We start from the raw sequence: 25,268 nt of genomic DNA, 5'->3' as shown, positions 1-25,268 counted from the left end.
TTTCAACCAGGCAGCAGTGATCTACTGCTTCTTCCAGTCTCTGAACCAAAGTGGACGGCCAAGTGGTAAGGCCCTTATCAGATAGTAATGGAGGTAGGAACTGTAAACTATTTGATCAGTGGAAAGGAAGGAATGACAAATTTACCATGTTTGTTGAAACCAGGGGAATTTATGGAAAGCCTTTTCATCATGCCATTTGCTGAGGAACATGGGGTTCCAAATTAGACATTGCCTGAAAGAAACCTTAGTGCCCTTTAACAAAAACCTAAACCAAAAGCAAAGAAAACACACACTCCCACCCTCAGAAAATGTCAATGACCATGATCACATTAACATGGAACCTAGTAAAATAATTCAGAACAGTTCCAAACAATCCCTTCCTCCCCCCACACACACACAAATTGAGGAGGGTTATCAAAAAAAATGCAATGTCACATCAGAACTTGGGGCAACAGAGACTGGAGAAGTCCTATTGTGTTGATTTCAAAGACAAATGACTCACCATATTGCTATATAGACTTTAAAAAGGTGAACAAACTCAGACTGGCTGTCAAATCCAGAGTGGTGCTCTCTTAGGCTTCTTCCAAAGGGGTACTGGCAGATCTCTTTAACACAAGATTCTGAGGAGAAGATTGCTTTTATATGCAGAAAATGGCCCTAGAAATCAGTGAAACCTGAAAGTACTCTTCCTCTCTTTTCCTTCCTTAAACATATCCCAGGTGCCTTGCTGTGAAAATAAGGAGAAAAACTATATACAGTTTTTATAGTCTTACAGTGTATCAAGGCTAATGTAAAATTATTTATAGCCCTGGAATGAACAAACAGAATTAAACAGCATTAACATACTATTCTCTCTCTCCTCAGAACATACAATATGAAATAGAAATGGTTATAAATATGCTAGAAGTTTTTAAACTTTAGGTTTACATTTTAAAACATTTTTAAAGTTCTACTGACCTCTGTAGACACTAAATAAGAGCAAAAAATCTAACATCTGGAAAAATAGAGAGTGTTTTGAATGGATTTTCTCCTGTTCTCTGTTTAATTTTGAATAAATTATTCTTCAAGTTATGATGTTATGCCTCTACAAAAGAATGATATAATTTGGTCTAAATATGATGGGACTACTTAGTATATATGGAGAATGCAATAAACCTTTCTTTAACCCAGCAATAGCCTACTCTATTAGCTTCTATATATATATATATTATGTTACATTAAAAGGCATCAGTCAATCAATGCACTAATTTCTCTTTTTTAGAGGAATATTTACTTGCATTGAAAAAAACATGCTTGCATAAATTTCCAGGAACAGATTCTTGCAATCACTTGTAGCTTCTTCACGAGTGACTGATCTATGTACTTACCATAAGTAAAAGATTTGAATTGTAAATTTCAGCTTGCAGGCTACTAAACCTCATTGACTCTGAGCAGCACCTTGAAGACCCTTTAGTTTGCTATTTGAAACTGACACAAATAAAAGACTGAAGGCCAGCAGACCTCATAAATCATAGCTACAGGGTCAATGCCAATCTAACAAAGGGACTAATAATACACAACTACTGCAAAAAATAAAGACAGCCAAGAAAAGACTATTTTAATAGCCATATTCAGGATGGCTTCTCTGAAGCAGACTCTTTCATCTCTTCCACATCATTTAAGGGGTACACAGTCATTTTTCAGGCTGGTGAGATGGGAAGCTTGCCTAGATGCTGATGAAGAAAATGTGAATTTTGCCAGAAAGGATGAACTTAACAGGACCCACACAGAGGAAAAAGAGGAACAAGATGCCACCATGACCCCTGAGTTTAATGCCTACCACCAGGATCCTGGATATCAATTCAAGGCTCACATGCAAGGTGCCCAGACCAAACTGATCACCACTTGGGAAGCTGGATGGAATGTTACCAATGCTATTCAGGTAAAATGTTTTCTGTTTACACTGAGCATGATTTTAAACACTTAGTCATCACTGAGTCTGTTTTGTTTTGATTTAACTATATCATCATTTCACAACATTCTGAAGGTTTTTTATTTAAATCTCAGATGGTGAATTAATTTATTACTGACATATTTCAACATTTTTACATTAATTTAAAAAGGAACAAATTTCTAAATTGAGTTCTGGGGGAGGGGGCCAGCAGGAACATTCTCAAAGGACAGAAAGATTCTGAAAATAAGTCAAGAATTCATATATTTACAATTCAGAAAATAAGAAGATGCCTCTGTAGTTCTGGAACTGGCTTTCCATGTGCACATTTGTATTCAGAGAAAATCACTAAGTTGAAGAAAGTGGAGATAAATCAGAGATACAATTTCTAAGCATCTCACAAAACAAGAGACGTAGTTAAGAAGCAGATCCATGTCGGTTCTAACTTAATTGATGTGGAAATAAGACTATGAATTTAGACCAAAGAGAGTAGAAGTAAAATAACACTTCTTATTAGACATCAAATTTAAAACATTTTGTCCCATAATTTTCTTGCTGGAAAAAAAGTGTTTTTCATATCCATAAATTTAGCATAATATTGATTTTAAAACTTTTTCCCTCCTCCCTCCTTTTCATTTGAGATATCATATAGTAGGAAGAAACAAATATCTACAGACATATTTCTCATTTAGCATTTCTTATACACAATGTACAGTTTGCTCACTTGGAAATTTTCATTACACCCTAGATATGAAAAAACCCAGTTCTTCCACTATTGTTTGAGACGTTCATAACTATAATGGAGATTTCCTTGTTCATCCTCTTCTAATCCCTACAATCTTGTTGTAAGGAGGGATGAACCAAACATTGTCTATGTCTTAATGAAGTTTCCCTGCTATTTCTAATTTAACATGAATACATAGGTTATAAAATGTAAGTCAAAGTTACTTTAAATGTTTTTTACCATGGACATAGACATGAAAGTAATACATTTTAATGTCAATGTCAGTGTCAATCTTTCTTTGACATTGTTTCTCCATCTAAAAATATAAGTAATAATACTAGTCCCTCAAAGTACTTTAAGACTTTTGGATCTATTAAAATACAATAGAATTTTACTATTAATTATTAAGATTCCAGTGTAAGACTAGATATTTAGCAATGCAGCAGCAATAGTACCTACATATGGCAGAATTTAAAAAAGTGCTTTTGAAAAAGGACAAAGTGGCCAATCAATTTAAGAAGAATGGCTTCACTCTGGTCCACATTGCAATAAAACATCTGTGAATGGCCTGGTCAGATGATTCAGGTTTGCGGGTGGCGGGTGTGGGTAGAACAAAGCCTCCGGCTTTAAGGCAATAAACTTGCAGACATTTGGCCTTAGGTTGGAGCCCACTTCTGAGACCTCATGAGGTAGGAGAATCTGAGAATGAAGGCTCCAGACCAAGTCTGAACGTCTACATTGCAATTTTATAACCCACATTGCCCAAACTCTGTAAGTCTAAGTCAGCTGACCCAGGTGAATTGTGGGTGTTTTGTTGCCGTGTAAACATACCCTTAGTGTCTACAGTTTTGAAGCCTGCTGCTTAGTTTTGCTTTGCCCAATATTTTAAAAAACAGAGTGCAAGCTCCCATTTTATTGCATTTTGTTTATTGGGGGAACACAACAGTGGTAAGGTAGGGAATAATGATTTATTTATCAGTACAGTTGGAGTTTTGCAATCGAGCAGGTATGCAATACATTCTGTGTTGCCTTTTCATGAACTTCTCTGAAGTATAGAATAAAAATTTGTAGTGTCTTTATGTCTGGTTAGGGGAATATTATATTTCTATGCAAACCTCAGAAGAGAAAAATCAGGAGTTATGAACAGAATGATTAAAGCAATCAGAATGCTCTTGACAGGTGGAAACAAGCTGTGTTAAAATGGGAATGACAGTTGTTTTTGCCTTACCCAGAGGAAAGGGCAACAGTGTTTTGCATGGCAATTAGAGATAAATGTTTAAGTTGAATTTGAAAGCACTTTAAACAGTTATTTCAGTGCAGACAATTAATCCACAAATGAAATTATATTATAATCTAGAATTATTTTAAGATAGATAACTTTTTGATTATTATAAAATACAACAAAAGGGGCTTTTTAGATTGACGGCTTATTAAATAGTACTTATTTGCATTGGAAATGTTTACGTTTTTTTTCCTTCAACTGAAGAATGTGAAATTTGATGACAGCATTGTTTATGTAAATGATTGTTTGAGACATTTAAAGTTTCCAAGGAAACGTATTCCATATTCTGCCACTGAAAATCTCTGTGCAGATCAAACTACCTTTAAGAAGGGACAAAGCCCAAAATTATATGATAAAGGGATGAAGAGGGGTTCAATGTCTAGCTAGCAATAAAAGGGCAAACAGTTACACTGGTTTTCATAGTAGTCTAGATTCTAACAATATGGTAGTACAAAAGGAGTCTCAACTCTTTATATACCAACAGCATGGAAGAGGAGTATAGTCAGAAGAGATGACATGGTGTTCCAAAGAAAAAGTATGTCAAAATCAAAGTTGCACTAACCCTACCATGTCCTGACGTAGTGTAAGTGGCCAGAAAACAGCTATTAGGAATATGTAAAATAATCTCTACTTTAATTTATAACCCAATCTAAGATCCCGCTAAGTTGTGAGGCTGCTCAGCTGTCTAGCAAGCCCCATGCAGAGACTCAGGGCTGCTAGACAGAGCACTGCCTCTGCCCCAGCCAGGGCCGGCCCGAGCCCTTTTGGCGCCCTGGGCCCAGGCGCACGGCACATGCGCGACCCCCCCCCCCCCCAGGGAGCGCGGGTACACCCCCAGGGCGCACGGCTAATGCGCGGACTGGCCACAGCCGCTGGCGCGCAGCCTGGGGCCTGCCCACGGGGCGCACGGTGCATGTGCTGCCCAGCTCGGCCAACGTTGCTGGCACACGTGCTGGGCTGTGCAGGGCCCCGCGGCCATGGGGGGAAGGGCACTGCTGGCCAGCGCCTCGGGGTCGGCACTGTGAGAGCCGGGTGCGCGGCACCTGATGGCAGCTGATGACAGATGCCTTCAGGCGCCACCCCTCCCACATCGGTTGGTGCCCTGGGCAGCTGCCCGGCTCGCCCATGCCTCCATCCAGCTGTGCCTCTGCCTGCTGGCCCCAGCACAGAGCCACAGCAGCTACGTGCCCACCCAAGCATGGTGCTCAACCCAGAGCTGCCACTGCCAGGGGATAGGTGCCTCTTCCCTGGCCCACACCCAGCCTAGCCCAGACCTGGCCTGACCCCCACTGGAACAGGCACAGCCATGGAGAGGTACCTCTTACCTTGCCCCAAACTGCTACCATGAGAGAGGGCTTGGGGTAGTCCCCTCTCCCCAGGGCAGCCTTCACCCTGAATCCCTCATCCATAGCCTGCACTCCCCGAACCTCCAGCCAAGTCTCTCACCCCAACCTTCTGCCCCAGCCCTCCCACACTCTAGCCCCTCAGCCCCACCACATACTGTCCACGTGTGGAATGACTTTTATGATGTGATATATTGTCTACATACTGGCGCACGTAACAAAAGTCATTCCACACATGGACATAAAAAATTAAAGGGAACACTGAACCCAATTGAAATGGACTGCCCCAGAACTCTCAGCAGCACACACAAAGCTCAGGGCTGCACAAACCCCCTTCTTTTTGTCACACAGCCATTCTATTGGAAACTCAAATCGCTTTGACTATGTAGTTTAAGTCAGATATCAGAGGTCTGAGAAGAATGAAGGACCTTCTAAACTGCAATGCTGAACAAATACATGGAATTTAAAATGCAGGCTCAGTTTTAAATGTCTTGATTATTGTGGATTTAAGCCAGATACTTTATTTTTATGTGAGTAAAACTATCTAATGTTATATCTTTTTGATAGCAGTAGCTGGAAGCAGTGTTATGATGAAGGGTCTGTTGATGTTTCCAGTAGAAATACTATCTTTATAACGTTATCTTTCTTCTTAATGTATGTGCAATGTGCCTCAGGGGGCATGTGACCAGGAATCATCACCAAATTTAGTTCATTGCTTGGATCATTAACTTTCCTGGCCCAGGTTGGGTACTGACACGCAGCATGATGTCTACACTGATCCATGCCCCCACATAATTTTTTTAATTAATTAAGGATCTGAGTTTTAGAGGTACTGAATACCCACAGTTCCCATCAACTTTACCTGAAGCTTCTGTGCAAGTCTATGATGTGGGCTTATAGACTCACTAGTTACTAGCCTTCAGGTAATTATTCTTAGTAGCAGAAGCTAGAACATTGCTGAATATAGTTCCATGGTATCAAAATTTTTTTGCAGTTTTGTATGTTCTTTTTGTAACACACCTTTAAAAAAAAAAAGCTTGATTTTCAATAGAAATTTTACAAGTGCCTTGTGTTCCCTATAAACAGAAACCTTTTTTGTTTGTTTACTTTTTATTTAAACACTGAATAATTTAGCTTTTAAAAAAAATCGATGACTGTACACAATGCCTGATGATAGGTTTTTTACAAACCCATTTCTTTCTAATGACTGCCAAGGTGCAATCTCTTCTCAATATCCATAAAATAAATTGGGCTGATGAGAGCTGTGTGCGCTTTCCAGGAGCAGCCTATTCCACAGAATCTGAAAATAAGCATATTATATAAAAATCTCATGTAGACATCTTATATTAATTGCTACAGCTCAATGCTGAACTGCAGGTCTTCTGCCACGGCTCACTCTATGGTGTGTCTGTACTTGTATTGGCACGTAGAGTACATGCACTGCATGACCCCTCAGCACAGTATAACCAGGAGTGTAGACCGCAAAGCACTTCTTTGGGACAATGCCAGCAGACAAAGTTCAGCGTGCTGCCCCCGCCCCTCCCATAAGAGCCACTGCTGGATATGCTGGCTGCTTTCAGGAAGGGTGCAGGGCTGGTGTAAGCCTGCCTTAGCTCCACTGCACCACCACCTGAAATAAGCAGTGCCCAGCCAGAGCCTGCATCCTGAACCCCTGACCCAGGCCAAATACCCTCCTGCACCTCAAGCCCTCAGCCCTTCCTCCACCCAAACTCCATCCACTAAGAACCAGCACCCTGAACCCTCTACTGCACCTGAACACCAGACTCAGTGCAGAGCCCCTTCTATATCCTAAATCCCTCAGCCCAATACCAGAGCCTACACTCCTCTGCACCCCAACCCCTGCCCCAGACTGGTGAAAGTGGATGAGGGAGGCAGGCTGGAGCGATCAGGGTGGGGCCTCAGAGAAGGGATGGGTCAGGAAGCAGGGAAAGGGTATTTGGGTTGGAGGTAGATCCTGGATTACATTTAAATTCAAAAAGAGATATTGTGCTCAAAAAGGTTGGAGACCACTGCTTTAGAATATCCTGCTGCCTTTTTATATGGCCACATAATCAACATGAGAACACGGTGGCAGAATTTAGCTCAAAATAGTGTATGTATTGTCCAAAATAGAATTGCATCAAATGAGGTGCTATGTATTGCAATAATACCCATTTTATTCTATAGCCATTTTTACATCTGTAAGGATCATAAACAGAAAAAACTAGTGTTCAGTTGCCATAACAAAGCTTTTTTCCATAGACAATAAATGAAATGCTGTAACCTATAGACAGAGTAAGATTGGATTCAGTTGATCACTCAGTCCAAGCCCCATATTTTAAAGTGACTATCACTTTTTTCCAAGGAATTTCCCCAACTTTGGAAACACTAGAGCTTGGTGCAGAAAAGAGATTCTTCACTTCCTCAACCCAAAGGAAAAAGCTGATTCATATTTCCTCTTCAGAAAAACAAGTCACTTTAATGCCTACATTTCTGGCTGATCGGTCCCTGGTAACCTTTATAGGAAGCTGAATAAAAATGTACTGGCACTTTTTCTCCTTCTCATTCACAATTGGCCTGAGGCTTTCTAAAGTACTATAACTGGCAAGTCTGGATTTCTGTACCTGATATTTATTTTACCTGCTTACTTTTACAGTTATAATATTCAGAAAACTCCTTTCTTATTAAGAATGTTGTTGCCCATCAAGTTTTCTTTCAGATGAAAGCCAAAATTACAATTGTTGGTTCCTCATATGTAGTCCTCCAGCTATGCTGTAAAAATCAGCTCAGATATGTATGTGAGCATATATATACTTATGCAGGACAAAAACCAGATTGGTATATAGCTACATTTGATTGAAGTCATAAATCTTCTTACTCTCTGAACTTTATCCTATGTGAAATCTCACAGAATTAATCTGTTTTAATGAACAACTTTTAGGCACACAATTCATTCCTGTTAAGAATGTTAATGTAAGGAATGTAGCTACCAGAACACAGGGCTAGACAGCAGAAAGGCTAATGCTTTTACAGCCAAGAATCTTACTTGCTCTATAGAAATGCTCTCCCTTACAATTAACAAATTGTCAGTGGAAACAGGGTGGAGACCAAAGCCTTAAAATAAAGAAGGGTGACCCCTAGTGTTTGTTCAGAAATAAAGATTGTGTGAATCTATCTTCCCCATTCTTGAAGATGAAGAATTCAATACCATAAGTGAAGTGTACCTAAATAACTGTGTTATATATAATCAGTATAATTAGTGCTATTATTAAAAGAATATCTAAATGGCAAAGTGTTTCCCCCACCATTCACACATAGTTAATCTACAATTTACCCCTAGGTGTGGAACTCTAGTAGCAGCAGATTCACTGGAACAGACACAAGCTCTGCCTCAAAGAACAAATGGAACGATTCAAGAAAATAAGAAAAAGCCCCAAACATGGAGTCACACTTTACTGAGGATGACAAATTGGAGCCTAGCTTTGGCAAGACTGAGCTGTATGAAATATGTCTAAAACTAAACGGAAAGTGTCAAACCCAACCATGTTTCTGAAGTGGCAGAAACATACCTCCGTCTGCTTGGCCAGTAGCATTAGGGTTGCCACGTGGAAAAATATAGCTTTTCCCAACCAACTAGAAATCATCCATGAATCTAATGTGTACTTCACAAAAAGATAAATATATGGATCCAAGTGGATGAAATAACATATTCGCTCATATCCACATTATCTGTATACTTGTTTTTTTTTCAGGCTGTTTCCTCTGTTGAGACAAACAATAGCACAAATAGATGTTTCTGTGAGTTCCCACAACTATCTTTTTGGTTGCTACATGACAGTGGTTTTCAAACTTTTTTTTCTCATGACCCAGTTGAAGAAAATTGTGGATGCCCATGAACAAGGGCAGACGATTGGGGCATGGGCTTACCCACAGGAAGCTTGCCTTAGTACCCCAGCTGGCTTGCTGAGAGAGGTATGTCTATACTGCAACACTATTTCAGGATACTATAGTATCCTGAAATAGCTATCCTGCATCTTCACAGCAAGTCCATTATTTCGAGCTTGCTATTCTGACATCCCTGTAAACCTCATTCTATGAGGAGTAAGAGATATTTTGGAATAGCACTTTATTTCAAAATTTGGTGCTGTGTAGACAGTGCCAAATGACGAAATAAGCTATTTTGAAATAGCAATGAAATAAGATATGCAATTTGCGTAGCTCAAATTGTGTATCTTATTTCGAGTTATGATAAAGTATTGACGCACCCTGTATGTCCTAGCTCCCATTGGCTGTGCTGTGGCTTGGAAACAGCCAGCAGTAGGTATGGCTCCTAAGCGGAGGCATGTGCACAAACAGTTCTGCACATGGCTCTCCCCCACATGCACTGCCCCCATCTCCTGTTGGCCAGGAAATGGCAAATGGGAGTGCAGAGCTGGTGCTCATGGCAGGAGGCAAGAACAGAGCCTCTGGCCTCCTCACCTAGAAACCAGACCTGCTGCTGGCTGCTTCCAGAACACAACATGGTCTGTGGTGCCAAGACAGGCAGAAACTGCTTGCCTTAGCATCCCACTGGTCACGTCACAGCTCTGTGTGATATTCTGCAACCCAGGACTGGGTCACAACCCATACTTTGAAAAACACTGATGTATGGCGCCAACTGCTACAAGTGCTGCAACCCTTTCTTTACAAGACAGCTTCCTTTCATGGCAAATACCTATTTATCATTGTTTTCCCCTCTAGAAACCCATATTATTTATCTGGTCCACCAGACCGTTCTACTAAAGAGTTCCTTATTTTGACACTCAAATGTACCTGTTTTCCACTGTTCTCCTTTTGGCACTGAGAAGATATTCCCTCAATTCATTTTAAAATCATCCTCTTTACTTGCATGATTTCCTCAATTGCATGTGACATCTCCCCCCATATCTCTTTGTGACCTCTCACTTAAAACACCCTCTGCAACAGATGACTGAAGGATAGTTGCATTAACACCAATTCTTTTTAAAAGCTCCAGAAGGGATCTTTGTAATTACAGGCCAGTAAGCTTAACTTTGGTACCAAGCCAATTCGTTGAAACCATAGTAAAAAAAAAATTATCAGATACATCGAGCAACACAGTATGGTAGGAAAGAGTCAGCATGGCTTTTGTAAAGGGAAATCATGCCTCACCAGTCTCTTAGAATTCTTTGAAGAGAGTCAACTTTATGGGAACATGGGTAAGAGATAAATGGGGGAGGGGTTTCCCCAAGGATATGTACTGGCAACATCCGGCTTCCTCCTCACAGCAGTTGCTAGAGAGGATTTGGTTCACTTGATAACATACTTTGGGAACATTCTAGTTGAAAGCATATTACTGTAATGTCATATTGTTCCTAGTAATTAGTGCTGTTCAATATATTCATAAATGATCTTAAAAAGGGTGAACGAAGCAAAGTTTTCAGATGACTTCACCCAAGATAGTGAAGCCCAAAACTGACTATGAAGAGTTACAAAAGGATTTCACAACACTGGGTAACTGAGCAACAAAATGGCAGATGAAATTCAATGTTGATAAATGCAAAGTAATGCACAATAGAAAACAATCCCAACTCTACACAAAATGATGATGTCTAAATTAGCTGTTATCACTCAAGAAAGAGATCTTGGAATCATTGTGAATAATTCTCTGAAAACGTCTGCTTGGTGTTTAGTGGCAGTCAGAAAATGTAACAGAATAGGAACCATTAGGAAAGGGATAAATAATAGAACAGAAAATATCAAAATGCTGCTACAGAAATTCATGGTACCCCCCCACATTGAACATTGCACGCAGTCCCTGTCACCCCATCTCAAAAAAGATATACTGGGATTGGGAAAAGTATAGAGAAAGGGAAAAAATGATTAAGGGTATGGAACAGCTTCCATATCAGAAGAGTTTAAAAAGGCTGGAACTGTTCAGTTGAGAAAAGAGCTGACTAAGGGGTGATATTATGGAGATCTTTAAAATTATGAATGGTGTGAGGAAAGTGAATAAGGAAATGTTGTTTACCCCTTAAATTAACACAAGAATCATGAATCACCCCATGAAATTAATAATAATCAAGTTTTCAAAACAGAAACACTTCTTCACATTGTGCACAGTCAACCTGTGGAACTCATTGACAGGAGATGTTGTAAAAGCTGACGATATAACTGGAATAAAAAAAACAATTAAATAAACTCATGGAGGATAGGTTCATCAGTGGCTATTAACCAAGATGATCAATAATACAACCCAATCCTCTGGGTATTCCTAATCCTCTAGGATAGTAGTTCTCAGGCAGGGGTATGCAGAGGACTTTCAAGTGGTAAGTCAACTCATCTAGATGTTTACCTAGTTTTATAACAGGCTACCTAAAAACGAAGTCAGTACTAAAATTTCATACAATTTCTTGTTTATGTTGCTCTGTACACTATAATTATCTGGTACAATGAGAAAGTAGCATTTTTTTCAGTAATAGTGTGCTTTTGTGGGACTTTTATATTTTTATGTCTGATTTTGAGAGCAAATACTTTTTAAGTGACTTGAAACATGGGTACACAACACAAACAAGTCTCCTGAAAGGGGTACAGTAGTCTGGAAAGGTTGAGAGACACTAAGCTTGAAGCTGGGACTGGATGACAGAAGTGGATCACTCAAATTGCCATGTTCTGTTCAGTTCCTCTGAAACATCTGGTGCCAGCCACTGTCGAAAGACAGGATTCTGGACTGGATGAACCATGTCTGACCCAGTATGGCCATTGTTATATTCTTAATTCTCTTTTTTAAATTGACAAATCGCCACAGTGATTGTTTGAGTAGTAGGATTTCTATTATAGTATTACCTACAGACCCCAAACAGGGATCAAGACTACATTACCTCTAGTGCACTACACCAAAGATGAAAAGACAGTTCCTGACTGAAAGACTTTACATTCTAAATGTATTTTGACTTGTGACTTTTTTCTTTTTTGAAGCAAGCCTACATCTTCAGTAGAAATTTGATGTGCCACATGCCAAAGCTGACAATACAGAACATTCCAAATTTTAAAAGGTAATAACTTTTTTAAAATAGAAGCTCAGCAAGTCAGGATCCCTGCTTATGGCTATGTAACCCTCACTCCCAGACCTCTTTGATCACTTGTCCCCTGAAGTTAACTGTAAAAAATTTTAAAAGAAAAAACCCCACACTGTGTCTACATTGGCATGATTTTGCGCAAAAGGAGTCGCTTTTGCGCAAAATCTTGCCACCTGTCTACACTGGCCGCGAGTTCTTGCTCAAGAACACTGACATTCTAATGTATAAAATCAGTGCTTCTTGCACAAATACTCTGATGCTCCCACTCAGGGATAAGCCCTCTTGCGCAAGTGTTCTTGCGCAAGAGGCCAGTGTAGACGGGCAACATGAATTTCTTGTACAAGAAAGCCCGATGGCTAAAATGGCCATCGGAGCTTTCTTGCACAAGAGAGCGTCTACATTGGCACGGATGCTTTTGCGCAAAAGCACATCTCTTGTGCAAAAGTACATGCCAGTGTAGAGGCTCTCTTGTGCAAATGCTTTAACTCAAAAACTCTTGCGTTAAAAGTATTTGCGCAAAATCTTGCCAATGTAGACGTAGCCTCACTGTTTTGGCACTGTTAGATCTCAGCTAGGGAGCCCATTAAGTTTAATTGTATTTCTTTGCTGTTTTCTGATTATTTCCCCCTCCCCCTTTATTTTAGTGTGTCCATTTTATTAAATATTCAACTTTGGCACCAGTCAAACCTAATAATTTTGAGGCCAATACAACTTTTTTGTTGCTTGTCGAAGGAAGAGGCCCAACATTTTGCAATTTCAGGTAAGAGCAGCTGCTCTTGCTCCATAATTTCTTATCCTAAAACTGTGCTGAATAAGAACAGCTGCTTATTCAAGAGGGATAAGGGATCTTTCAGAAAAGACTTTATTTTTCGAAAGATAAGCATCTAGACTGGTGCTTTTCTCCAGCAAAGCTCCGTGCCGAAAAAAAGCGGCAGCCATTTTTATGCTAATGAAGCGTGGGAGATTTAAATCCCCGCTTCATTAGCAATTGCGATACGTCTAATTTACATCCCTTTTCCAAAAAAGGGATGTAGTCTAGATGTAGCCCTTTATTATAATTAATGGAAACAAAATTATTTTACTACAATATGTTTTGACCATTCCCTAAGTACTTTACAATCTAGAGCAAACTTTCTCTAGTTGGTGCAAATAGGAAGAGGGATGCTGCTCTTAGGATTATGCTAGCTGGGACAGGTTGCTAATACTAGAGAATATCTGTAGTGATGGGATGCCCGTGCTGGGAAATGGAGCAGCATGGGTTATAGCTATGCAATGTGTCCAGCCAGCTAACTGCAAAAGCTTCAGAGGGGTAGCCGAGTTTGTTGTTTTTTAAGTTTTACCTGTTACAGACTAACAGCACCTTAAAGACTAACAAAACATATAGATGGGTATCATGAGTTTTTGTGGGCTCAACCCACTTCTTCAGATGATAGGCATATTAGAAGTCCAGACCCAAGAATAAAGAAGGGAAGGGAAGGGGGGAGGGAAGAGAGAAAAAAAGGGAGGGGAAAAGGAGAAAAAAATGGAGAGAGAGAGAGAGAGAGAGAGAGTAGATGGTTCAAATAGTTACAAGAGGCTGATAAGAACCATTAGCACCTCCATTGTTTGGTTAGTAGTTTAAGTCATAGAATGTGGAAGGTAGTGTGGGAGCCAGCTGATGTCCTTGTTCATACCATTTGCATAAGAATTAAACTTGTAAATGAAGTTAAGTTCCAACCCATCTCTGTGTCTTTGGCCTGAAACAGATTGGTAACTTAGAGATCCATTAATGAGTGTCCAGGTAGATTAAAGTGTTCTCCAACAGGTTTTTGTGTATTACCTTTTGCACTCTGTAGCCCATGCTGAATTCTGTTCAAGATGGCATAGTACCAGAGAGGAGGATGTATCTGGCAACACCAATCTTCCTCTCATGGCAGTGGCTAGAGAAGATTTTGATCACTCTACGAAGTTCTTATGGGATGAAAAGCAAATAAACATAATGTTATATTGTCCCTAGGTCCCAAAGGTTCCAGATTATCAGAAGTCTACTGTAATTTGCTTGCTGATTATGTTTCGTGGGCTTCAGTGTATTCTGAGAGAAAACTGGGAATTTATACAACACTGGCATTATCTATGAAATCATGCAGCACTAAGCCATAAGCATATTATTTCAATTTTAAACATTTAAAACTAGCCATCTTGCAGGTGGGAAGCTCTCACATTCAACAGTAGTAAGCATTCTTTGTGGGACATTTCCTTTTCCTCCTCCCCCTTTTAATCTTTCTGGAGACTCTCACAAATAAGTCATGGAAGTAAGAGTGAACTCAGTGGGTATTATGACAAACACACACATTTTACAATGAATACAGACTAAACAACTTCTTTACCTCAATATCCTCTACTACCATCTCAAGCAGTCTACCTGCCTAATCACAATCTGTACCTGTTTACAGGAGCTGAAGGACTGACAGACCAACACTTCTAAGCAAAGTTCCCTCAGTATATGAAGTGATTGCAGGCATTAATCACAGAATAAACCCGTGTGTCACTTTCCTCCCAGAAGTTAGAAGCAGGCTTGCATTGGCTGAGAGCAGAAACACCAGGAAGAAAAGGATATTGCTGAGAATAGGGCCTAATTAAACTTCCAGTGAAGTCTTTCAATGGATTTTAAAAGAAGCTGTATCCATCCATAAGATGACAGAAACAAGTTGGAGGGAAACTGCTCCTTGTGATTTCAAATGCATACTCATGCTTGATGTGTCATGGACAAATTGAACTCAGGTGGCAAAGAATACAAAGACATCTTTTTCAGCAGCTTAAATACCAATGCTAGGAGTCTGGTAATAAGCAAGAGCAAATGGGAATTCTCATTGATGAGAAGAAATTTGAAATAATTGGCAAACAGAAACAATAGACTTCTACTTTATGCAAATCCTAGTTAAGGGTGAGGAGTGAGGAAATATAGGTGTTTGTTGGTTCTCCTTGGCTGCCCCACCCAAAATGACTGCTGGAAACATCCAAAGCTTAACTGGGGAAAGAATTGGGCCAAACTGGAAAGCTTTCCAATCAGAGAAAGAAACTTATTAGAATAGCTTTGAGGTTAAGACTAGTCTCTTTAGTGTATTAAGCTTAGCTTGTGTGCTCTGTTTAATTTAGTTTAGTAATCTATTTTGTTCTGTCTCCTATTGTAACCCACACACATGCTGGGTGTGGTTCACTATCCCCAATAGTGGCACTTAGACCCCCTTACAGAGGGATAGAGAGAAAGAATGAGTTTTCTCTACAGCAGGAGTGGGGAACCTTTTTTGGGTCAGGGACCACTGACCCACAGAAAAATCATTTGGGGGCTACACACAAGTGAAAAGCAAAAAAGAAAAACTAAACTCGCACACATATGGCCCCCCAACTGAGAAGCAGAAAGACACTTCCCACATTCCCTTTGCACACCAGAGTCTAGGGGTCCAGGCTTGTAGATTTTGTGTACTTCAGCCCCACAATGGGACAGCAGGGTGGCTGGAGCTCCAATGAGAGCTCTCCAATGCTGGGCGGGAGACCCCCAGGCCTCAGGTGCCAGATCCAGGCAAGCTGGGGACAGCATCTGGACCCTGGGCCTTAGGTTCCCCACTCCTGCTCTGTAGCCTTAAGTGAAAGCCTGCTGGTTTTATAGCTCATGTTGTAGAGGTTCATGCATTAAGCTCCAGATATTCCAGGTTCAGTTCTGCCTGTTGGTGTTATGCTATCTCCTATGACCTTTTAAATCCTACCTTTTATACTTAATAAACTCACTTTTGCTTATTCATAAACCCAGTGTAAATAACTGTTACGGGGGAATGAGGGGAAGGAGTCTGTATATATCACTCTTTACCCTGAGGCTATGTCTATACTACCGGTTTTGCCAGAAGAGGCAATGCAAATGAAGCGCTGATTAGCATTTTCTCACACTTCATTTGTGTAATCTCTTCCGATCCATTTTTGTGCAAAAACATGCAGCGTGGATATTTCCTTTTTGCACAAAAATTTCAAAAGACTGGAAGCCTGCTAATGTCATCCCTGTACTAAAAAAGAGTCAATGGGATGGAACGATCATAGACAAAATGGATCGGAAGAGATTATGCAAAGGAAGCATGAGAAAATGCTAATCAGCACTTCATTTGCATTGCCTCTTCCGGCAAAACCCGTAGACGTAGCCTGAAAAAAAGATGAACATGAGCTTACCCTGAATAAAATTTTATACAAAGTAAGATGGATTTATCTGGGGTTCAGGTCCCACCAAGGCTGTACATTTGAGTGCTGAGGCAAGTCCCTTTGACTGAGCGTTCCCAGAGCTGAGCTGTATTATACTGCAAAGGGTTGTGACCGTAGCTCTGTGTCAATTCTTGAGGAGGCCTACAAGGACAGAGGACAGAGCTGAGGACAGGAAGGTAGCCTCAGTGGAATTTAGCATATCAAGTGACAGCTCCAAGAAGGTTTCAGTAACTGAACCCATCACAGTATACTCCTTGGCTACGTCTACACTGGCATGATTTTCCAGAAATGCTTTTCACGGAGAAGTTTTCCGTAAAAAGCATTTTCGGAAAAGCGCGTCTAGATTGGCAGGATGCTTTTCTGCAAAAGCACTTTTTGCAGAAAAGTATCCGTGGCCAATCTAGACGCGCTTTTCCGCAAAAAAGCCCCGATTGCCAATTTCGCGATCGGAGCTTTTTTGCGGAAAACAAATCTCTGCTGTCTACACTGGCCCTTTTGCGCAAAAGTTTTTTGGAAAAAAACTTTTGCCCGAATGGGAGCAGCATAGTATTTCCGCAAAAGCACTGACAATCTTACATGAGATCGTCAGTGCTTTTGCGGAAATTCAAGCGGCCAGTGTAGACAGCTGGCAAGTTTTTCCGCAAAAGCAGATGATTTTGTGGAAAAACTTGCCAGTCTAGACACAGCCCTTAGGGATGGGATCATTGTTCTGTCCTGTGTGCGTAGCACATTCATGGTCCATGACAGGAATGCTAGGCACCACAGTAATATAAAAAACAATAATATATTTAATAAATCTTGACATACTGGGGAAATTTCAAAAGACTGGAAGCCTGCTAATGTCATCCCTGTACTAAAAAAGAGTCAATGGGATGGAACAATCCTAGACAAAATAATGGAAAGGCTGTGATAGTATTCAGTCAATAAAGAATTAAATGATAGAAGCATGGTAAATAGCTCATTAAACAAACCTGTCCCCTTTTTTTATGCCACAACAAGTCTGATAAAGATAACTGTAGATGCAATATGCTATTATAAAACTTTTGGCTTGGTAACACAGTACATTCTGATCAAAAGATTAGCACTATACAATATCAATAAAGTGTATGATAAATGGATTAAAAACTGGCTAACTGACAGATCTCAAAAAGTAGCCATCAATGGGGATTCATCACTGTGGGTGCATCTACACAGCAGCGCTAGCTCAAAATAAGCTACACAATTTGAGCTACACAAATTGGGCTGCTTATTTCAAGCTTATTTTGAAATACACTGCTATTCCGACAAGTCGCTTAATCCTCAGGGAATGAGGTTTACTGAAACACTGAAATAGCAAGCCTGTTACTTCGATTGCATTTTGAAATAATAGGCACGCTGTTAAGACATGGAAAATGCTATTTCGGGATACTGGATGTCAGCCCCACTGTCTAGACATAGCTTAGATGGGGTGTTTCTAGTGGGATATGGCATTCGGTCAGACTGATACTAGAATACTATCTATAGTTCTTCTGTTTATATTTCAAAAAGGATGATAAAAAATTGGAGAAGATTCTGAGAAGGGACACAATAATGATATGAGGGCTGCAGACAAGCGTAAACAAGCTCAATGTGTTCAACTTATCAAAAAGAAAATGGAGAGGTGACTTGATTATGGTATATCAATCTCTTCATGGGGAGAACCTGGGCGGGGCTCCATAATTTAGCAAGAACTAATGGATAGAAGTGAAAGTCAAAAAAATTCATACTTGAAATAAGGCACACATTTTTAATAGTGAGAGTGATTAACCATTGGAACAAATTTCCAAGGAAGTGGTGGATTTACCATATCTTGCTGTCTTCCCATCAATTTGGATGCCTTTCTGGGAGTAAACTTTAATTAATACAAGTTATTTAGCTCAGCACAAAAACAACTAGTTTCTATAGCCTTTGTTATAGAGGAGTAAGATTAGATCAGTGATTTTCAACTTGTGGTCCCCTGGCCTCTGGGGGTCCACAGGCAATTTCTATGATTTCCAAAGCAGTCTGCACCTCCATTTGAAATTTTTAGAAGTCTGCAAATGAAAAAAGGTTGAAAACCACTGGTCTAAATGATCTAATGGTCCTTATGGCCTGAGGGGGAAAAATGAATTTCTGGAAGCTTGAGAGACTTAAAGCCCACATAAAAATTCTCATTCTGCAATTATTTCCAGTGAGCATAGTTTTTGCTCATACAGGTCAGAAAGTGCAGGCTTAACAGGTCCTTAAAACAGAGAAAGAACTTGGATAAGAACTAAATTCTTGAAATACCAGGATAGAAAATGTATTCTTAAATTTAGTTCTGTAAAGAAAAAATTAAAATGGCTAGAGCTCTGAGATTCTTTATTTAGATATCATTTTGGAGACCCAGTGTTGCAGGGCAGCTTTCATCCTTGTTAAAAATAAAGTAAGAAACAGGAACGCTGTACTCTCTGATGCTGTTGTAGTTTAAAATTAAAACTAAAAGGGTACGTCTACACTGTGGAGCTATTTCAGGATACTTCTGGTATCCTGAAATAGCTATTCTGCGTCTTGTCAACATGCTCGTTATTTCAAAATATCTTTCGAAATAACAGGTGTGCTATTCCGACGTCTCTATGAGGATTAAGGGATTAATGTCCTGTTCTACGAGCATTAAGGGACATTTCAGATTAGCAGTTTATTTTGAAATCTGGCACTGTGTAGACAGCATCAAATTATGAAATAAGTTATTTCATAACACACTTGAAATAAATTATGCAATTTGCGTACCGCAAATTTCGTAGCTTATTTCGAGTTAAGGGTGCTGTGTAGACGCACCCAAATAAAAAACAATCATGAGTCTTTCTATGAAGGTGATGCAAAAGTCATACATTCAAATAGGTTGTTGAAGAGTCTAAGAAAACAAATAAAGCACCACTGCAAATGGCTCTGTTCTAATTTAAGGGAATTACTCTATTTGTAAGCATAGCTTTGGTTCAAATAAGCACTTATCTGTATTTTTATATAAATACTAGAATATTTACCAGGAGTTGCTCAGATCCTTCAGGGCAGGGGGTTATGAGTGTGAGGGGATTCAGGAGTCAGGGCAGGGGGTAGGGACTCAAGGCAGGGGATGGGAGGTGGGAGGGAGCTTACCAGGGTAACCCATAGCAGCTCCTCTCAGGAGGTTGGGAGTACGCTGCCTTGGCGACTCCTCCCGAGGGGGGTGGGGCGGGCAGGGCTGTACTGCCCTACGCTCCAGCCAGTGGCTTGTCCCAGGGGTGATGACTAGAACCCCTGGTTGGCAGTTCTGCACTGGGGAGATACCTAGCCCTGTGGCCAGTAGCTTCTCATGGGGAGACTGCCCAGCTCTCAAGACTGGAGGCTCCTCACAGGGAAGGGGGAGAGCCAGAGTTGGGCTGCCCATCGGTTCCTCACAGTAGGGAATGGCTGGGCTGGCCAGCTTTCTCCGATGGCTCCTTGCAGCTCTCCTAGCTGGTGGGCAAGCGGCTCCTCACAGACCACGACTCCCCCCTTTGCCCCTCCTTGTCAGCAGGCCTGAATATAAGAGAGAAAAACTTGTTTTACCATGGAAATGTACAGTCTAAACTTACATTTGTCAACTCCAAACTAACTTCCAAGGTACACTGAAACTGGCAACCTTTTGTGGTTTATTTTAAGAAAGAGCAGACTATCCAAATCCTGAGATTATTTCTGTATCACTGTTCTGCCAGCTTTTTCAAAGAGTAATTAGGCCTGAGTTCAGAAGACTGAGTAATTAGGCCTCAGTTCAGAAAAATATGGCCTTGGTCACAAGTGTGTCCAACTAAAGAAAAACTATTTGATGTAAGTAAATAGCAAGGGGATCTTAGAAGTTAGTTATGCCATGTTCTAATTAAACAAACAGTTAAGTAAGGGGCAACAGATACCTGTAGGGTGAGATGTCAATGGCTGTGGGGTGTGATAATGTAGTCTTGAAGACTTATGCTTTAGTCTGGGATGAAAATAGCTATATATATGTTAATGGAGTAAATTCAGCAGGGGAAAAGGCATTGTGTGGAGAAGGCTTGTGCTGACATCTATCTGTGGCTTAATTATATGGTCACCCTTTTGGGTTAGCAGAGATTCTTAGAATTCCCAACTACACATTAGGGTTACATAGTTAAAAAAACACCTCTGAATGCAGAAGAAAAGAGATAATATTTCTATATACTGTGAAGAAACTGAGGAAAAAGCATTCTCCACATGCTGATACTAAAAGTGCATTCCTGTCTAGATTCTTCTACTCAGTTTCTTCTAAAGATTGCTTTCATAGTCAAGGAAAATTGTTCTTTGGGGATGTATCTGACCTGCAGTACTTAGTAAAACACATGGACCAGAAAGGTACATGAACTCTAAAGATGATGTTGTTGCACATGCACCTTTTATACTCTGTGTATAGCCAGATTTGTAGTCTGTCCAATAATGATGACTAGTAACCAGAAATGGGAAGAAGTTTTGGACCTGTCCATAGAGTATGTATTAAATATACATAATGGTTACTAATTGTGTTGCTTAATGTGTTTTAGAAGTTGCTCAGGTACTATGGAAATAAGGACTGTATAAGACCTTGAATAGAACTGAATTAAGGCACTGACTATAGTTACTATCTGGCTTTGAAAAGTCCTGGTGACTTGAAGAGTAGGACAAACAGGTTATCAAACATTACAGTTACCCAATAAAATGGGTCACCCAGTGACTTAAAACACTCCTGCAAATGCATTTAATAGGGGAAAACCACAATCACACTCCAAGTAACGAAGTATAATCAATAGTCTGAGCATAATAAGAGATGTAATGCATATATACACTTAAAGCATGGGTACAGTTAAGGATGCACTTAAGAGTAATCCTGCAGTCTTAATCCAAATGTATTTTAAAGGTCTCTGGACCTACAAGAAAGTCAAATAAAACAAGTAGTATCACTGGTGCACACGATGAGTGTACTGACTTGCTTAGTAATTTAGGCATTGTCTATACTTGTAAATTTAAAGCACAGCTGCAGCAGCACTTTAATGCAGCAATGTAATCATGGCACCAGTGATGGGAGAGAGCTCTCCCAGTGCTGTAGGTAAACCACCTCAGCTGACAGCACAGAGAGCCTGTTTACACTGGCACTTTATGTCACTGTAACTTGCTACACTTGGGGGGTTCCACACCCCTGAGTGAGAAAGTTACAAAGTAGGAAAGAGGCAGTCTAGACAAGCCCTTAGTGCAAAGATCTCATTGTAATTTGTTGGCTGCCCATCTTTCTCCCTTGTTGGCTGTCTCTTGCAGTCATTGACTTAGAATGTATGTTAGTTTATAGCTGGGAGGCAAAAAACCTCACTGTTTATTATTCAGTGGTTTACCACTACTTTCTCTTCTCCCTGAACCCCTTATCTAGGTCTGTACGTATCTTCTCTTTTCTAATTTTCCCCCTTTACAGTAACTACAAGTTGTACTCTGCTTACCTATAACCTCAAATCATGTAGTTCACCTGAGTAAGTACCTATATGAAAGCCCTGATCTTCAAAAGATACATTGGTGCTTAACTCCCATTCATTCCAAGAGGAGTTGGCACTTAAGCACCTTTAAGAATCTGGGTGCAAAGGTACACATACACGACCCTTACTCATTTTGAGTAATACCTTACTCTGAACATAATCACTGAGACTAGGTCTACACAAGGGGATAAATTCAAATTAAGATACCTGACTCCAGCTACATTAATTGTGTAGCCGGAGTTGAAGTGTCTTAAATCGAATTTTGGCACAGTCCATAATGTGGGAGGTTGACGGGAGCACACTCTCCCTTTGGCTTCCTTTACTCCTCATAGGAGTAGGACTACCAGCGTTGATGGGAGCACCCTTTCAGTTCAAATCAGCGGGTCTTCTCTAGACCCGCTAATTCGAAGCCTGAAAGATTGACTGTGGCAGTTTCCATCAACTCTGCAGTGTAGACATGGTTTGAGTAAACCACCACACAAATTGAATAAGGGTGACAGACTTAGGCCCTCTGTAAATAAAGAGAGACGTATTCTGCCACTTTTACTCATGCTGAGCACAAATGAAGGCCCTGGTTATAAAACATTTACATATATGATTAATTGTACACAATGAAACTACACATGTTTAAGTGTTTGCAAGACAAGAGATTTAATCTGATTATCTTGCATGTAGCTTCATTGATGGCATGTGACTCTCAACAAGGATCTCATGATTTGGACCAACATGCCCAGGAAAATGTGTTAATACTTAAATTTTATTTTCACGTATAAAGCTGTAAGACATAATATTATAATATAATGACTTTAGCATTAATTTGCTTCCTTTCCATTTTATTTTAATGATCACCAAGAACACAAAGCATTGATGAGAGTGTGACAAATGTGCATTGTATATCTTCAGCTTTGTCACATGAAAAAAAAAAGAGGCAAATGCCAGGGATGCCATTTAGCTTAAATTGAATCTTTTTAAGCATACCTATTGCTCCTGAATTTAATAGCTTCATATTGATCTGAATTAAAAGCAATAAAAACATATTCGTAAAAGACTATGAACATGATATTTCATGAAACTGAAGTGTGGGGCTTTGCATTGGATTAAACAAATATGATCCAATTCCTCTGAGAAAATGTTTGGGGGGAAAGTATGTGTATACCCCTGATACATATTTAGATATGTAATAAAGGCCAAACCTTCTTGCTTTCGGCTACGAGAAAAGAGTTCATGTCAGAAATGAATACAACAGCAAAGAATCCATAAGGTTTCAAATTGCTGGGGAAGCAACCCATTCAAATGCCTAATGGCATTTTATTTCCAGATGACTGTTAACTATGCCCCTGTATAATCTTTAAACCAATGCAGTGTGTCATTATTGGATTTGCCTAAGATACTATTTTAATATTTGTAGGAAACTTATACAACGGCTGCTACAGCTGTTTGATTTTATTGTTGAATCTGCTCCATTAATATGCATGTTGACTGAATAACTGCCTATGAGCCTTTTAAAATATGCTTCTAATCACATCAGCATTAAATATTAAGAAGGAACTTGTCTCTACCATTTTCTTGCATTTTCTCTTAGCTTATCTGTACATGTGTGTCAGGGAGAGCAGATTTTTGTTTTTTTGTTTTGGGTTTTTTTTTTGTCAGATAACTTCATTTAACTTAAATAAACACTTTTTTTCAATTGTTATTTACTTAGACTGCTATAACAATTCTCCCACCACAGAAAAGGTAATACTCAACAGATGCAGATTTGAAAGTGTTACTTCTAGTAAACATTTTGCCTCAGGGTTTTTGTCCTATCTTTTCTCTCTTTCTCTCTCTAGGGAATTTTTGTTCTAGGATTGCCATATGCTCTTCTCCACAGTGGATACAGTGGACTGTTTCTTATTATCCTGGCTGCAATGTTCTGCTGCTATACTGGCAAAATTCTAATTGCTTGCTTGTACGAAGAAAATGAAGATGGGCAGCTCATAAGAGTGAGAGACACATATGAAGACATTGCTAATGCTTGCTGTAAAAACTTATTTCCCAGACTAGGTGGCATACTTGTCAATGTGACCCAGGTGATGGAACTGATCATGACATGCGTTTTGTATCTGGTTTGTAGTGGGAACTTACTGTCACATAGTTTTCCATATATACCAGTGACGGAGAAAACTTGGTCTGTACTTGCATTTGTAACATTGCTGCCTTGTGTATTTATCAAAACTCTCAATATCGTTTCCAAACTCAGCCTGCTTTGCTCCTTAGTCCATTTCGTTATCATCTTCATAGTGATGAGTTACTGTCTGACACAAATACATCTATGGTCTTGGACAAGATTTAGACTCTCCATTGAGTTTGAGGATTTCCTGGTCTCAGTGGGGGTGATCATTTTCAGTTATACTTCACAAATATTTCTTCCTACTCTTGAAGGGAACATGAAAAACCCAACGGAATTTAGCTGTATGTTGAACTGGACTCACTTTTTCGCTTGTCTCTTCAAGACCTCCTTTGCACTGACTGCATTCCTGACATGGGGTGAAGAGACAAAGGAAGTTATTACTGACAACCTGCCATCATCCCTGCAAACCTTGGTAAATTTGTGCCTCGTAGCCAAGGCTCTTCTATCTTACCCATTGCCCTTTTTTGCAGTAACAGAAATACTGCATAATTGTATATCTTGCAGTAATCATTCCGATTACAGAGCCTATCTGTTTATTGTAGTTTTAAGAGGTTTTGTCCTCTTGTTTACTTTGCTGATGGCCATGTTCATACCACATTTTGCTCTACTGATGGGTTTAACAGGCAGTGTAACTGGTGCTGCTATGACTTTTCTTCTTCCATCTCTTTTCCATTTAAAACTTAAATGGGAAAAGTTAGTATTCTTGGAGAAATGTGCAGCCATTTTTGTTTTTATTGTCGGTTTCCTTTGCAGCTTAGCAGGGATAGTCTGCTCAATAAAAAGGCTGATTGAAGCATTTGGAGGAAGGTAGAAAGGCCCTCTAGAACAATGTTTCTCAACCAGTGCTACGAGTACCGGTAGGGGTACTTGAGAGAAGCCTGGGGGGGGTATATCAACACAACTGAAATGTGGAGAAAACGGAATTTTTGTTTTACAGTTTTACAGCACTTTATTATTTTTGTACTTTTTACACTCAAACATTACATTGCCCGCCTGGCTACGATTAAGTTGTTTAAAC

At 39.9% G+C, this 25,268-nt stretch overlaps 1 protein-coding gene across 1 annotated transcript; it reads left to right on the top strand.

Annotated features, from left to right (window-relative positions):
• The first annotated feature begins 1,615 nt into the window (after positions 1-1,615).
• Positions 1,616-25,061, top strand: LOC102450548 (vesicular inhibitory amino acid transporter-like). Its single transcript, XM_089777156.1, is given in 4 exon segments — positions 1,616-1,921; positions 9,150-9,251; positions 12,255-12,331; positions 23,873-25,061. Coding segments are annotated over 4 exon segments (1,674 nt in total).
• Positions 25,062-25,268: the final 207 nt, after the last annotated feature.

Source organism: Pelodiscus sinensis, chromosome 3, assembly GCF_052426305.1.
Source record: "Pelodiscus sinensis isolate ZL-2025 chromosome 3, ASM5242630v1, whole genome shotgun sequence".
Lineage (NCBI taxonomy): Eukaryota > Metazoa > Chordata > Testudines > Trionychidae > Pelodiscus > Pelodiscus sinensis.
This window is presented reverse-complemented; position numbering and strand designations above follow the sequence as displayed.